Source organism: Vidua macroura, chromosome 1, assembly GCF_024509145.1.
Source record: "Vidua macroura isolate BioBank_ID:100142 chromosome 1, ASM2450914v1, whole genome shotgun sequence".
Lineage (NCBI taxonomy): Eukaryota > Metazoa > Chordata > Aves > Passeriformes > Viduidae > Vidua > Vidua macroura.
Window position 1 is genome coordinate 127,100,278 of NC_071571.1, and position 15,759 is coordinate 127,116,036.

At 36.2% G+C, this 15,759-nt stretch overlaps 1 protein-coding gene across 5 annotated transcripts in view; it reads left to right on the top strand.

Annotated features, from left to right (window-relative positions):
* The window catches only part of RALYL (RALY RNA binding protein like), a 376,618-nt gene that overhangs the window by 351,977 nt on the left and 8,882 nt on the right, over positions 1–15,759 (top strand). For 4 of the 5 annotated variants that reach the window (XM_053989333.1, XM_053989327.1, XM_053989341.1 and 1 more), the window contains one exon: positions 4,272–4,450. The exons of the other annotated variant lie outside the window; for it this stretch is intronic. In XM_053989333.1, coding sequence (XP_053845308.1) covers positions 4,272–4,450 — 179 coding nt within the window. The remainder of the gene's footprint in view (positions 1–4,271; positions 4,451–15,759) is intronic. 5 annotated transcript variants of the gene reach the window in all.

Genomic DNA, 15,759 nt, shown 5'->3' on the forward strand with positions numbered 1-15,759 from the left:
GCAGACAGACCAAAGAGAATGGAAGCTTTCTAAAATTTTGGGACTTAATGGAGGCCTGAAGCAAGGTAAATCAACTCTTAGGTAAAACTACTGGGAGAATAGATTAATATTCTTCACAGAACATGCATCATCATTTAAGAATCGTTTTTTATGGTGTAGTAGGAAAAAATAATCTCTCTAGTTGTTCTGGATAAAAAACATCACTAAAAAAATGAGTGAACAGAATTAAGCTAGAAGTTTTTGACCATGGTGATGCTTATGCTAGGCACATTAAGTATTAATAGATGGTGTATATCAAAAATTATTGCCTGGGCAATAAACAGTAGGTAATAGTCACAAGCTGAAGCAAGGAAAAAAATTTGTTTGATATAAGGAAAAGAGATGCAACTAAGCAGTATAGTGAGTTGACCAGAGAGACTATATTGGCTCCATCCTTGGAAACATTCAAAACTCTCTGGGCTCAGGACCCATGGACCTGGGTTACAATTTGAGTTTGTCCCTGATTTGAAGAAGGATTGGACTTGGAGAGCCCAGAGATACTTTCCAACCTCAGTTATTTAGTGAAGTTTGGGCCTCTTCGTAAAACTGGTGACAGATTCAGTTTAGCTTTTTTCTGGCTTAAAAAGTTTTGGTTTTAGTCAAACCTTATGTATGAAAAAATCTATTACTACTTCATAATTTAATCAAGTCAGTGCATTGTTCATTTTGTTAGATGAATGATCTCACCTGGTAGCATTTTAAAATCATCCTGAGAGTTGTAAGGTTGTATTCTCACCATGGTATATATAAAAAACAAACTCAGTTCTTATGCCTGTCTATGGCATTTTCTTTGCTATTTCCTTGTAGATCACATATATCTTTTTACAGGAGCTTTATATTAGTGAGTTGATTTTGTGAGAGTCAGCAGGGAAATGGATGCCTTATCTCATGAAAAACTAATTTTTTTTTTTTTTTTTGCACCCCTCCATTCTGTGATAAAACCTTTTTCTGAATTTTGTGTGAAATGTGTGAAAGAAATTCTGCCTCAGAACCCACAACTGCCCGGGGGTCTGGACAGTAGTCAGTTACATGAAGCCAAAAACCCATCAGGACACCTAAAGAGAATTCTTTATATCAAGACTATCTAAAATATTACTGGGAATTAGCAGTTGAGGATTACAAACTTGGCACAGTCAAAATAGGAATTTAGATATGGATGTCACCAGTTCCCAAGTAACTTTAAAAAAAAATTGCTTGAAAAATAACCCACCTTTTCTTTACAGTCATTTTCTAAGTTGACAGACAAGGACCAGTCCCCCAGCTGTTACAGTTTATCTCATAAAGTTGAAGGCTTTTTTCAAATCTAAGGTAAACCATTAGTAGAGAGTGTGATTATCTCTTTCAGAAGATCTGTGCACAATATGTAGTCATTAGATTCTATTTTGTACTTTATGTAGTTTGGATAAAAGTTGGCATAATTGGTGAAGATGTAATTGCAAGGCACTCCATTGAATCATTTGTGCACTGAAACACTCTGACTATACATCCTTGCCTTGGGGAGCTTTTATAAAAAATCCATTACTATGCAAAACAATCTGCAGATCATTGTACTTTGATGTACAATTTTCACTTTTGCTAAAGGACTGTAGTGATGTCATTTAAATAGAAATCATGTCAAAGAGGAAAATATTGATTCATATTGAGTATAGTCTTATGGCTTCTGAAGACATGCAATGAATATCCTCAGATATTAAAAATGTTTTCAAAATATCAGTGTTTTAAAACATCAGGTGCAGAACCCATCCTTCATATTCTTTGCCCCTCATTGGAGGGTGTGAGTAGAAAAACACCTCAAAGATACCAGTAAGCATGGAAACCCATTTAAATTTCCTGAGCTGATGAAGAGGGTTATGCAGCCTGGGTGATTAGTCTGCAGATCCAAAAAGATTTGTTTAAGCTACATCAGTAGCTGAACTATTTCATTTAGATTGTCAGACAGGAGATGATGAGGGTTGTCTATGGTTTGGCAATGTTATTTTTCATTTTCCTCTGCCAGAAGGTGTGGCCTCACTAAGACTGGGATCAGAGAGAGGATCTGTTTCTCATTTATATAAAGCAAAAATCAAGCCATCATCTTGCTTTTTTGGTTTTCTAAGTTTGACTCACTCTCCTGAAGAATATTTAATTTTTAATCCTAAAAGCTGTTACATCTGGAGGAATGTGATATTACAGGCTGGACAAGCTCAGTGCATACATTGGTTACTGCTCTACAGCTGCAAGGAAACTCTCCTTGCAGTAAAAGTGATGTTCTAGATTTTTCTATTATTAACTCCTAACCTTTCTAATAGGGAGAATATAGAAAATAGGATCTCCTGTACATAGAAAAAAACTGTAGAAATAGCTCCTTTGTTTGCAAAAATATGAACCGGGAAGCTGGGAATAAGCCGTTCTGACATGCAAAAAAAAAAAAAAATCGAGAATATTCTTCCTGTAATATTAGAGATTTGGCTTTAATTAGGCTCAAAGTTAGGTACTTGAGTTTAGCTTCTCAGAAGAGCCCAAAAGAGATAGGTATTTTAGCCTTCTCTGAAGAACCCAGTCTATGTTCTCATTAATACAATTAAGTAAGTGACCTAATTTTTTAGCAGCTGTATCTCAGAAGGTTTCCCATTTAAATATATTATCTATCAATTCGGAAACCTTGTTTTTAAAAGCCTTAACCAAATTTGATTCAGTTGTCATTGTCAGGGCTGAGTGATCTCAGAAGTGGCTTAAGACAGGAAGTGGTAGGGCCAGACAGAAGGCATAAGTGATTCAATCCATTTTCCCTTGTGCATAAGGCAAGTAATACAATCACTTATAACTAGCATGGCATTGTATGGAGCACCTTAACAACAGAAGATAAGGCTCCATGGGCTGAATCTTCTGCTAATATATAGGACTACAGTACTGTCAGAGCAGCTGTCTTAAGATGACTTTGTATTCTTTAAATCTAAGAATCTTTCTGAAGACATTAGGTGACTGAGGGAGGAAAGCTTAATTTTTCTGTTTCTTCAGTAAGCAAAGTTGAAAATGAGGGACTAAAGACTAATGAAGACTGAAGAGATTAATGTAAGTGGCAAAATAAATGTGCAAAGTCAAAAGGCGACACAAATATCTTAGTTTAAGACTATGGAAAAGAAAAATGCCATCAGATTTGAATAGTATGTGTAGCTGGTAATAACTTATGGTAAAAAAATAATAGAGCTTCAAAAATATAGAGCTTCAAGGCAACACTTAATTCATTGGTTGTCCAACAAGATAGGTAATGAACTACTAGTGTTACAGAGCAGTCAGTCTTACAAAGGAAGAAATATTTTGTTCTAGAAATTCTGTCATTGATCACCCTCAGACTAAAAAGACATTATTTTTCTAGCTATATGCAACCAGTTCTCTGGCTTGATTCTGAGTTGATAAAGTGTTTCATATAAGTTCCTGACATGCAAAGAAACAAGACTCTGATCCCTCCAAACATTCTTCTAGCCAGTCTGTCTCCTGTCATTCTTCCATCAATCTTCCTCTGGATTTCTGCTGTTTGCATGAAGTTCCTCAGCATATCCAGGAGTTTCCCAATACCTAGTCACAACAATGCAGCTACCCTCATGAAGTCAACCAGAACAGATTCTTCAGGCTTCAGGCATAGAAATGGTCTTTCTTTTTACCACTTTGTGGAAAATATAGGAAGCCAATATTTGGTTGATTGGAGGGGGACATTCTCCAGTTACTTCAGCACATTATACCAACGAGGAGTAATAGATACTTCACAAAAACATGTTTACCTGTCTAAAAGTACTTGTTGATTACCTGTATTACTGTTAGGATATATTCACAGTAAATTCATACAAATTCTTATTCATTTATTGGCAATTAACAGCCTTCTGCTTCTCAGAGCATAGATATTTATGTACTTCTCATTGGCTGCACATGAATAAACATCTGGTGATTATGCCAATTGGATTCCAAGGCAAAGTCAAGTACAGAAAATCAAAAAGCTGGATCTATTGGCAAATCAAGCCTCCATCCACTGCATGGCATAGATGGGGTAGATGATCATATTGATATTGTGATTTATTTATGCACTAATTTTTGAAATAAAAATTTTCAATCATATTTGGCTGGTAGACATTATCACAGAGAATTTTACAAATCTAGCACATCTGGAGATGGAAGCTTAGGTTTCTTCTGCAGACCACTTTCCTTTGCCACAAATAGGAAAGGTTACTGAATCTCCATAGAGTATGTTTTCCTTACAGAAGCCCAAAAGAAACAAATGGAAGATAATGCTGATTTGATTCAAGAGGAATGCATATCAGAGAATGCAGATAACTCTACGGAAGAGCCAATTGAAGGAGGGCCAGATGCAGATGGGGATGGAGAAGATATGACTGATGGGATAGAGGAGGATTTTGATGAGGATGGCAGCAATGAGCTGGTAAGGAATAATCATGACCTGTCTGTCTATATGGTTCCTACAAGTAACCACAGAGAACCAACAGTCTGGATTAACAAAATAAGCTCAGAGCAGCATTGTGATGTTCTAGTGCCTAGACCTATACTCCTCATACACTATAATATCAATTAAGCATAGGAACGTTTGAGGAGAAACAAGAAAAATATATTTTACTACATTTGGTGATTTTAGAAAGGAAGTAAAATGTAGTTTAAATAGATTTACATTTATTATTTTACATATGTAAAAGTGTAGAGTGCTATTTTTTCTTTTTTCTTTTTTTTAACTGCTGCTTTTCAAAATTCAATAAGATTCTAAAATGGTGACGTTTTTCATTATTAAACACATGCTTTCCACAGTCCCAAATCTCTATCTTGCATGTGTATACTCTGTGGGCTTATCTTAAGGATCTTAAGGATTTTTCTTTAAGAAATGTTTGGGTTTTCAGCCTGAGGCTGCACCTTTCATGAAATAAAAGCATTTCATTTAGCACCATTATGATACTAAACTCCTAAGTTCTTCTAGAGCAACATTAAGAAATATTTGAAAAGTCAGATTTATACCTTTCTATGCATTCCTAATAAGAATGGAACAGTCACAGTGGTTTAGCCTCTACAATACTCTCCTTTCCTTCCTGGTCTTCTTATTCTGCTTTGAGCTGAAAGAACTTTTGTTGCTCATTTGCTTGCATTTAAAAAAATATTTAATCGTGTGTATAGTAAAAATCTTTTAGTGAAGCAGCAGAAGTCAGTTAGCAAGCAGAATCAACAGCAAGTCTGGAGTAACGGGGCATGTGAATAACCAGTGGTTTCTACTGCTTACTGCAAAAGCAATTGAAACCTGCTTGTAATTTTTTCAGGTTTGTGTCCCGTTAGCCAGCCCAAGACCTGAATTTCTATATCCTGAATAGCATTATTTCCAGAAGAAGCTACTAAAACCTGAATTCCCTCATCTTATTACATGCAATGGAGAACAGATGACATTATCCCTTTTTCTTAAAGAGACAGCTTCTCCTCTTCAGATATGAGGTGTGTCTGTAAGAAGCCATCACTCTGAATTTGCAGGGAGTTGAAATTTTGTAATTAAGAAATACTTGTAAATATTATCTCCCACCATGGCTAATACCTGACCAGCTGAAGTGATTTTATCAATAGAGGTGACCAGAGTTTAACAAGAATGGTGGGTTTTGCACTAATTAGGCACCGGACTCCCCATTACAGACAGCTAAGTGGGGATGTTAACATACAGTGCATTAGACTCTGATTGCTCAATGCTGTCATTTCACCCTGTGGATTTGACATACTTAGCATATATCCACACTATATGACACAAAAAGTAGAAGAATTTTTTCATCTATCAAAGGCCTCAGTAGGAAAGGCTCTATAAAGCAAGCAGCACAGGCAGAATTCAGCAGTGAAAGTCTGGAACTGGGACAGCCACATTTGCACACCGCTGCTTCCAACTTAAAAGGCCTTTCCAAGATTCATGTTATAGAATCAGTTGAAGTGCAGTGTGTTGCAGACACAGCTCCAAAGACAGCTCAGAGGTCTGACACACGCATCTAAGGCGGGGTGGGGAACCAGCTCCAGTTTCTCTGCAGGTCATCACTAAGTGCATGAGTGCTGGGAGGAGGTAGCTCACTGCATGTGGAGAGTGGTGTCCTCTACATTGCATCCTGGCATGAGTGGCATTCCCCTCATCCCAACATGATGGTAGAAAGGAAAGGCCAAGGAAAAGGACTTGTGTGCATCCTCTCAGTCAGGTGCAGCCTGGTGCAATGCCAGGGCAGTGGAGCCAGTCAGCTTCATGCCTTCCATCTTTCCAAAGGTTGGGATCCTCTAGCTGAGAAAGAAGCTGGCGGTACTGTAGACTTTAAAACTTACAACTAAGAATGTCACTGATGTAAAATCCCTGTCCTTTTCATCCTCCCTTGCCATTTCTATCAAGTTTTGGAAGAGGCTACTTCACCTTAGCTTTCCTGCCTGCTGTGATGTGATAATAACACTTTCTTCCTTTGGCAAAGCCTAGGGAGATTAGTGAATGCAAAACTGCAATGGATAGGATAAAGGATTGCTCAGCAAAGGATTGCTTCAAAGAAATCTCAGGGTATGGGTTTTTTCCACAGAAAGGCAATTATAAATTGAATTATGTATATTTCCTCTATAGTTTTTACTCAAACAGTCAGCAGTCTCATACTTACGAAGATGGTAGTTTTTGATGCATATTTTAATTTAGACTGTTTTATGCTGACATATATTTATGTAGATATACGGGCCAATTCCTGTAAGACTTAATTCCTACTTCAATCATTGATAGCTCTGTAAAGTGAAAGATAGTTAGAATACTACCAAATATATAGTGAATACCCCTGTTGAAATACTTGGGAATTCAGTCTGCTTCTACCTATTCTGTGTCCTCTTATCTGAAATTACCCACTGTCTTTTGAAAAGTAAAGTAGATATATAAGTTTGTTATATAGTAAGTCCTAACAGATGTTGTTATTCTTTTTTATAAAAGCTAACTTATTTAGGAAAGAAAGCTGACTAAGAGCAAACATGTAATTTTGGAATGGAGGCAGTTACAAATCTTTTGAGAAAAAAAAGAGAAAGGTTAAGAATTAAACATGTTAAGTGTGACAACAGTAAGAAAACCTTTACACGTAAGAAAATGTTACTATTTTGTGTAAAATAATAACATTGGACTTAGAATTTTAAAAAAATCCTCCAAAGGGCTTTTTTTAACTGAAATCTATAATGTTTTCCAAATATAGAGCTAAAGGAATTTAAGACAATGATTAAGAAAATATTTTCTTTCACAATTAAGACCAGCAGAGGAAATAGAAAAAATATTTAAATGGGCAAAGTTAATGCCCTGAAGTAATTTCAACAGAAAAATTTAATTGTGAGCCCATTAGTATGAAAAATATTAACAGAGGGAAAGAGGGAAATTACTTAAATTTAGATGTTAACCTTTAGTGAGTTCTTCAGATTTATGTGTAAATCTTCTGCCAGGTCATTTCCCAAAACCTGCTGCAGGATTGCAGAACAGAATTCTGTTTTCCTAAGGCTGTCAATAAAGGGGAGTATTCAAAAAGGTCATACCCACTGCCAGAGTCCAGGTGCTGATACAGTGGAGCCTCTGAATCCACATATGTGGGTCTCCATCTTTGCAGCGGAGGACTCAAAATAGATTTCTTTATTTCTAATTCTAACTTGCAAAGGAAGTGACTATGCAGGACGTATGCTGTGGGTTTAGGTGGTAGGATCAGTTCTCTAAATTCACATGCTGTCTATTTGAAGGAACAGGTTACTGCACATTAACTGAGTGATGGCAGCTGTCCTCATGCCTGCTTTCAGCCTAGATCAACTGTAAAGAAAGACACAGTCTGAGTTAAGTCAGGCATGAATTTCAGAACCCTTCAGTTGTCTACCTGGCTGCACCCACAAAACAACATTATACTCAACATCTGCACACCTTTTTCATCCACCATATAGAACAGGATGTTGTTCAACCTTGCATTGTAGTTTCCTATGACTAAAGACATGCCCACAAACAGTCATTATGGCTGAGCTAGAGTGTGAAAAAGTTTTCCGCAGCAATAACTTGATTGCCCATCTGAACTCCAATTTGAGACACGATGCATTTGAGGCACCTGCTGCAGTCATCAAACACCACCTCTTGAGAAAGTCTCTTTTGTACTATTTGCCCAAAAGTGTCTCAGTAAATGTCTCCAGTGTTTCAGACACTCCAGCTTAAAGGATCTCCTTAGAAAAATTCCCAAAGAATTTTGCTGCATTTTTATACTGGAGAGTTCTTTAAAAGGTGATCTCAGAAACATGATCCATCTATGTATGAATATGTTAAAGAGTTGGCTTCAACTTGCTCGGTGAAGTGTACCATAAGCTTTCATCCACATGCTCTCACACAACCTCTCACTCTTGCCTGCATGAGGGCATGAATACTTTGTAATTTTATATATATATACAATAGTCACTGATTTATTATGTAGCTCCTGAGCTTACTTTACAATTCATGTCACTTAACTGAATCACTTAACTGATCATCAGAGGTGGTGAGAGGGATTGAAAACTTCAGGTCTATTTCCTTTGCTCCTTTTAGGTAAAAAAGCAAGTAGTTGGTTGTCCCAGATTTTACAGGACCGATAACTCAGGCTTTCATTCCATTCCTAACACTGAACAGTTTCTAGTAGCAGTGAACTTAAAATTTCTGTGTTCCTTCCTAGTGCATTCCTTTTAATTTAAACTGACCCTCAACAGTGTTGTGACGAAGACATGACATTCATCCCATTTTATGGAAAACAGGCTGTCGTGAAGAAAGATCTTTATGTTCACTAAATTAAATTCACACACAAATCACAAACAGGTCACAAATTACCCAAAGACAAATCTCCAGTGATATCAAGCAGGTCTTGTGTGTCTGCCGTGGCTTTAAATTGTAAGTAGTAGGAAGGAAAACAAATAACCTTTTCTTATTCCTGTGGCTGCACAGGAGAGAACAGAAAAGTGCTATTTGCAACACAGTCCAACACATTACAATATTTGAGAAACATCTTGTCCTCAGACCCTCTATAACAAGTCCCTTTTTATTAGAAATAGCAATAATATTGTGCGGACTGGTTGAAAGATTGAAGGAAGAACATTTCTGAATTAGCAATCTTGGTGGTTCCCTAATTCTGCTGATTTAATACATGGACAGCCTGGTGCAGAACCAGAACATTTCATATATCTTGATGCCTTAAGGAGCTGAAACAGAGGCAAGATGGAGTTAAGAGGAATAAAGTGAATATTTATTGAAGTGACTTCAAAGGCCACACACTGGCAGTACCACAGCCAGTCGTGGCTCTGCCCAGATGGCTCCAAGATGGAAGCAAAAGAGAGCTTGGTCACGAGATCTCACACTTTTATAAGTTTTAGTCCATTTGCATATAGGAGTTAACTGTCCAATTAACAGCTTCAAATTATGAAGTTTCATCTTCCTTGCTCGCTTGCCTGTCCTCCTCTTTTCACATTGTTTATGCCTTGGGGCTGAAGTTTGAAGAGATTGTCCTTGAGTCTCCAGCTAGAATAGGATTGTTTTGTCTTCACCACCTTGTGAAAAGATCCTAGTACCAGTTAATATAAAGCTAAAACCTGCACACCAAAACATAACAAAAAAACTTAAAACCTAAGGTATCAAGGTGCTCTGAATTTGTTTTAAAGGGTGTTAATCAATCATTGAGGAAGCACTAATCAAGTCATTGCAACTCCCTTGTAAATAAAACGGATAGCTACAAGTTACTTCACTGAAATCCTGAAATATTATATACATGGGGAAAAAAAACACAAAACACTTTTAGCCAATGGTTAATAAAATACCAACAAAGTAATTAACTGTAATGAATTATACACAAGCACTCATATATGTATTACGTTGCCTGAGAATAATAGTGCCTATCAAACTGTCAGCCTTTCATAGTAAATAACTATAATAGTAATAGCATGGTAGTGGTTAAGTAGTTGAGCATTCAGTACAGCAAACTGTTTTCTGGTAGAGTATGTGATGCAAATACAGTAGATTTATGCTGTCATAACTCAAATCAGACACTGGTTAGTGCTTGGCTGGAATTTGAAGGATATATTCACAACCACAGCATTATTTTTATGCTGGTGTAGCTGTGCTAAAAGCAATGAAGCCAGACAAGCATTATTAGATGGGAGTTCCACAATAATGAGTCAACTTTAATGAGATGTCTTAAGAGGTATTTTTATTCAATTATTTTAGAACCAAAGATGCAGAAACTATAAAAGGCCCTGTTCTGGTTACAATGTAGATTTACAGCAGTTATTTCAACAATTATAGTTCCCTTTCTATTAAGTATATTTCCGTTGTATTTACCTCTCAAGCGTATTTGATTTCTTTCTCTTGTCCTTTTCTCCTCCTCCACACTGAATGTTTTCAGTCTATCAAATTTGTTTCTAACATCTGATAGAGAATAATATTTCAAATATTAATACCAGAAACTGCCACAGACATAAAACTATGGATAATCCTCTTGTTGCACTGATTTTCATTATGCAAAAGTAAAACCATTATGATATAATAATAGCTATATTTCTTGTAGGAATGTATGCCATTACTATTTAAATCAATGGAACCAAATAGTGCTGTGGCCAAAGCTCATAAAAAACATTTCCCTCTTGTCACAAATGTGTGATTTAGATTGCTGGCAGGTACACTAGCAAAGGTATTAGCAAAAGTGGTTTTGATATGATGTTGTAGAAGAGTAACTAGTCAAGGTTCAGTGGCAAGGTTCACTGTAGTACTGTATAGCACAATCATTTGAACAATGATTCAAAACCACTAAGGCACAAATCAGAGTTACCAAGGCACAAATCATAGTTGCCATACTAAAAGGTTTTGTATTGTATCAGTCACTTCCCAAACATCTGCCATTGGTAAATGGTCTGTCTGCTTCAAGAAGTAACCTTGAGAGGAGTCCCAGCTCAAGGGGAGACCACCACCCAGAAGCCAGGTTGCTCAAAGAAGGCCCACTTAGGTTGTCAGATGTGTGGAATAAAGTCGCTGGACTGTAGTCAAATTATATGCAATGGGAAAAGAATGTATGAGACTCCTTTTACCATAACTTTCTTTGTTCCTTGATAAGTGAGACTTTGAAAAGCTACCTGCTTTTCATGTGTTAATTGCATGATGGGTGTTCCAACATCACTCACATCAATGGTCCCTGTGCCACTCCTTGTAGGTCTTCAGAAAACAGATTGCAACTAGAGGAGTTCTTGGCTGTCTGGGCTCTGGCTCAGGTCTTTACCTCCTTCAGAGTCTGAACCAAATTACCACTAGGTCTTGGTTAAGGGGTTGATTGTATGCATCACACCCCTCCTATAAGTAGCTAAAGGGAAATTAATTTAATAGCAAATCTGTATGAAACTTTTAAACTTTCCTTGTTTTAATTATTTTGTATGAAATTCAACAATGAAAATACTCAGCAGAAAGTAAAATAAAATCTACAGAAAAAGAACTAAAATCTGTCTGATTAATTTCATCTAGTTTAAACCCAGTTTTGCATATTTCAAGTAGCAAGATTAATCAAATATGTGACTGTCCATTTAGATGCCTGTTTTTTCAGTCCATAGCATCAGGACAGACAAGACTGACTATTATCAGCCAAAATAGGCTGATTAGGCTTTTCAAAAAGATCAGTAGCTATTCTGACAACTTGCAGCTTTCTGAATGCGCTTGTACAGGACTACTTAGAAAAATAAAGGACAAACCTTATAATTAATGACAGTGGCTGAAGCAATGTTGTACCAGAAATCTTATTCAGCTTACTTTAAAATTCACTAAGATCATGCAAAATTTTGTCTCTTCTATTGCGCTTACCATTCATTGAAATCTTACACTCAGTGTCAGGGGAAAACAATGTTCTTCATTCCTAAGACAAATGAACAGGTAAAGATTGTGTTCACTTGATAAATATCAGTGTGAGATGTTTGTACTTGAGCAACCTAAGAAAGTCATTAGGGGCACCATACCCGACAGATACTAATTCCTTGTACCTTCCAAAGCTGCAGTAAATCTAATAACCTGTGACTGAAAAAATGGAGAAAGTAATAAAAGCATGCTATGAAACCAAAAATTGTAAGAAACTTCCTGATATGCTCTTTTGTTATATTTAATATATACAGTAGCACAGTAGAGGTGTTTGTTGTTCACCCACTGTTACATGAGTCATTGGAAGGACCTTGCCATTGCCCCTCCTCCCCATTTTTCCTGGCAGTCAATTTATCAGAGGAAGATTTCCTAAATGGTGTTCAGCATTTTAACCAGGTTATTGGTTTATGACTGACTACATAATGTTTTTCTAATTATTATTTAAATCCTATCCTGTGCATATCACATGGGAACCTGCAGAAAATGCAGGCAATGTTATCATGCATTTTGTGTCTCTTTCTACTAGATTTTCCTGTCTGTAATCGCATTTTTGTAAAACAAATAATCAGACTAATTTTATTGAATTCAGATCTATTCCTCCAAATCTGCTCTATATCATTTAGTTCCCAGTTAAAAAATCTTCAAAACTTAAAATCATAAAACTTTTAAAACATTGTAATGTAAAAAATAGAATTAATTTACAGAAATTAGAATCTTATGGATTTGATAAAAAAGAGCTTGAAAATAATGGGTTTTCTCTTATGTTTATGTCATTTTTAAGCAAAGTATCAAGAAGGAGGAAGCATCAGGAATTTTGGGTTCTGTTCTCAGATTTGACAATGAGCCCATGTGCTAGGCAATATGTCTCAGAAGATTGAATGTGTAGGTAGAAGTAGCACCTTTTTCTGAGGTCAGACCAACAAATGCCTTTCTTTGGCATGTAAGAAAGGAGCATTCCCAATTATTTAAACTTATAAAAAATTATCTGCTTTCCAGTAAAGAAAAATATCTGCGGAACAATAGGCAATATATTCTTTAATGAATCTATTTTATTTTTTTCATTGCACCCTGCTATCTCTCTTGACCTGCCTGAAGTCTCAGTCATCATTTAATAAGATAGTCATGGTGCTTGATAATTTTGAGACAGCAAATATTTAATTTTAATGGCTCAGGTTCTATTAAAAACAACTGCTTTGCCTCCAACTTAAAGCAAAACAAAACCAGACACCAATCAGTGAATTTAATCAGAGGTAAACAATGCTGTCAGATCAGGCCAAAAATTCTCTTAGACATGTAAACAAAATACTTGCCTAAATGAGATTAACTCTTCTCTGATATAACATAGTTGACCTTAATATTCAGTATTAATAGCCTCATTATTTTTATTTAGGCTAAGTAGACCCAAATTAGCTCCACAGATCTTGCTGGCCCAAAATTTATGAGCATAGTCAACCTCTGAGTAAAGTGTAGAAACAAGGACAGCCAAATACCTATCTCTTAAAAGCAAACCTGGATCTCTTTTCATGTGAGGATGATGATGACTTCTAAAAAATATCACAAGCTGTTTGCTGTTCCTTATGGCTGAAAAAGAAACACCAGAAATTAATTGAAGTAACTCAACACTTTAAATAAGACCGATTGTAGTTTCCACCCATGAATATTTTTGAAATTTTATGTACAATGTAATTTTAACTAATTCTGGTGGAGCGGCCCTTCTTTTACTTCCCTGTACTTTGGCTGACTCCAGTATAATTTGGGTGACTTGTTGAAGTGCTGCACTGGGTTTTGTTCACCCATCACTTACAACCAACCGTCCCCATCTCTGTATAGTGGGAATAAGCATCAGAACAGTAACCTAGTATAGATACCAAAGCAGCAGCATGAGGTATGTTGGGAAAGTGGTCGATGGGAAGTGGGACACTGGTGTTTTCTAGGCATTCACTGGTGCACAGAAATTCTCTGGAAAAACTCAGGACAGCCATTGGGTCTGTGCTATGGATTTGAGTATATTGGTTTAATCATCAAATTCTAAGATTTAACTGAAATTGAGCAATTGTCATGCATCACACATTTTTCCTGGTGTGTTAGTCTTTGAAAATAAATAGCTTTAGTTCCCCTAGAAAACACTCATTCCACAGGCTTTATCAGTAACCTTGAGCATCAAAAATGCTGAATGGAAAACCCTCAAAGGAATCATTTTTCTGTTGAAATCCTTCACTCAAGTAAAGAGTTGCAAACATTGAAAAGCCAAAAGATTGTTATTTTTCTATACTAAAAGGCAGAAATTGTAAATGTTTTTCTTTTTTACAATACAAATTGCAGAGCCAATACATCTAGTGACCCAATTATTCTAAAAGGTCTCCATTTTTTAGGAAATATAAATGTGCTACTAAGAAGATTTTCTGCATGATTAATATCAAAACATGAAAGGCAAATTGAATTTATCCATACATAGGCATTTACACACCTCAGAAAAGGGAAGTTATTTAGAAGGTGATAGAACTGTAATTGCCATTTCAACAAAAAAAAAAAAAGCAATCAGTGAGAATAAGACAAGCTCAGTCTGCCAAAATGAAGATTTGGAAATTAATCAAATACCAGGTTAGCCAGCTTGTCATGCTGCTATATGTGTCTGAAGTTTCCAAATTGTTGTTGCTATTGATTTCTAAAATTACACTACAGTTCTGTAGTCTTTCAAAATGAACAAAGTGTTTTCCAGACCAAATAAATAAAGAATTAAAAGGCTAAATTCTTCTCTGCTCCCTCTTTGCAGGGTTATAATAATCCTTTCTCAGCTGTTATGAGATTCTGCACCATTTGAAGACTACAATTTGACCCCAAGTCCAACATTTTGCTTTGTAACTTTTATTTTAAAATTAATGTCTCTTGAAATCCTCATAAAACCAAAATGTTATGTTCTACTGTGCACTGTGCATTCAAATAAGCTTTAGGCAGGAAAATGCAAATAAAAAACTGTTTGAAATAGGACCATCTTTTATTGCCATTTCCACCTGGATCACATTGCCATAGCAAGACTTTCACAGATGACAGTTTTAAGCAGATAACTCTGCATCCTGTATATTCAATTGACTGTCTTAATTCATTATTCTGTCACCATTTAAATATTCATTTTGCATTGTTTGCCTCGTTCCACTACTGCTTCCTATGGTTTATTCTGGGCTTTCCCTGTATCTCTGTCTCATGTTATATGCTTCCAACAACTTCTTCCAGTACTCACTCCTTCCCATTTGTTTTATTTTTTTTTTTATGTCACTCCACCTGGTTGTTGAGTAAAACTTCTGCCTCCAAGTATCTGAAAAATCTCAGATTGATTAGAGAGAACACTTCTCATCTCAATACATCATTGCCTACAATTATTTTGCCTGGAATGAGTGCCCTTTGATTTTTGATACCTATCTAAACTCTAATTTGGCAATAGTAAGAAAGTTGATTAGGTCCTTTCTGCAGAATTACTTTAAGGCAATTCTTCTTTTAAGCTCCTACTTTCATATTTTAAAAGCACACTTCTTAAAATGTAGACATATTAAATGGCCTCAGGGTACAAGTTTTAGTAGTTCCTTTATGCATTAAACTGTGTGCTCAAAACTGCACCCTTGGCATTAGTAGGACAGGAACTTTTGCCTTGAGCATTAATACTAATTGGACCACCTAATCTCACACTAGAGAATTCCTACTCCTCACATTAAGCAGAGATTAATTCAGTAGGAATTTTAGTCTACAGCTTTTTTACACCACCCTGTAACTTAAAAGCATCTCCTCTGTAGCATTCAGGATGATAAAGTACAGTACTTACTGTGAATCATGATAGGACTCAGTTGGAC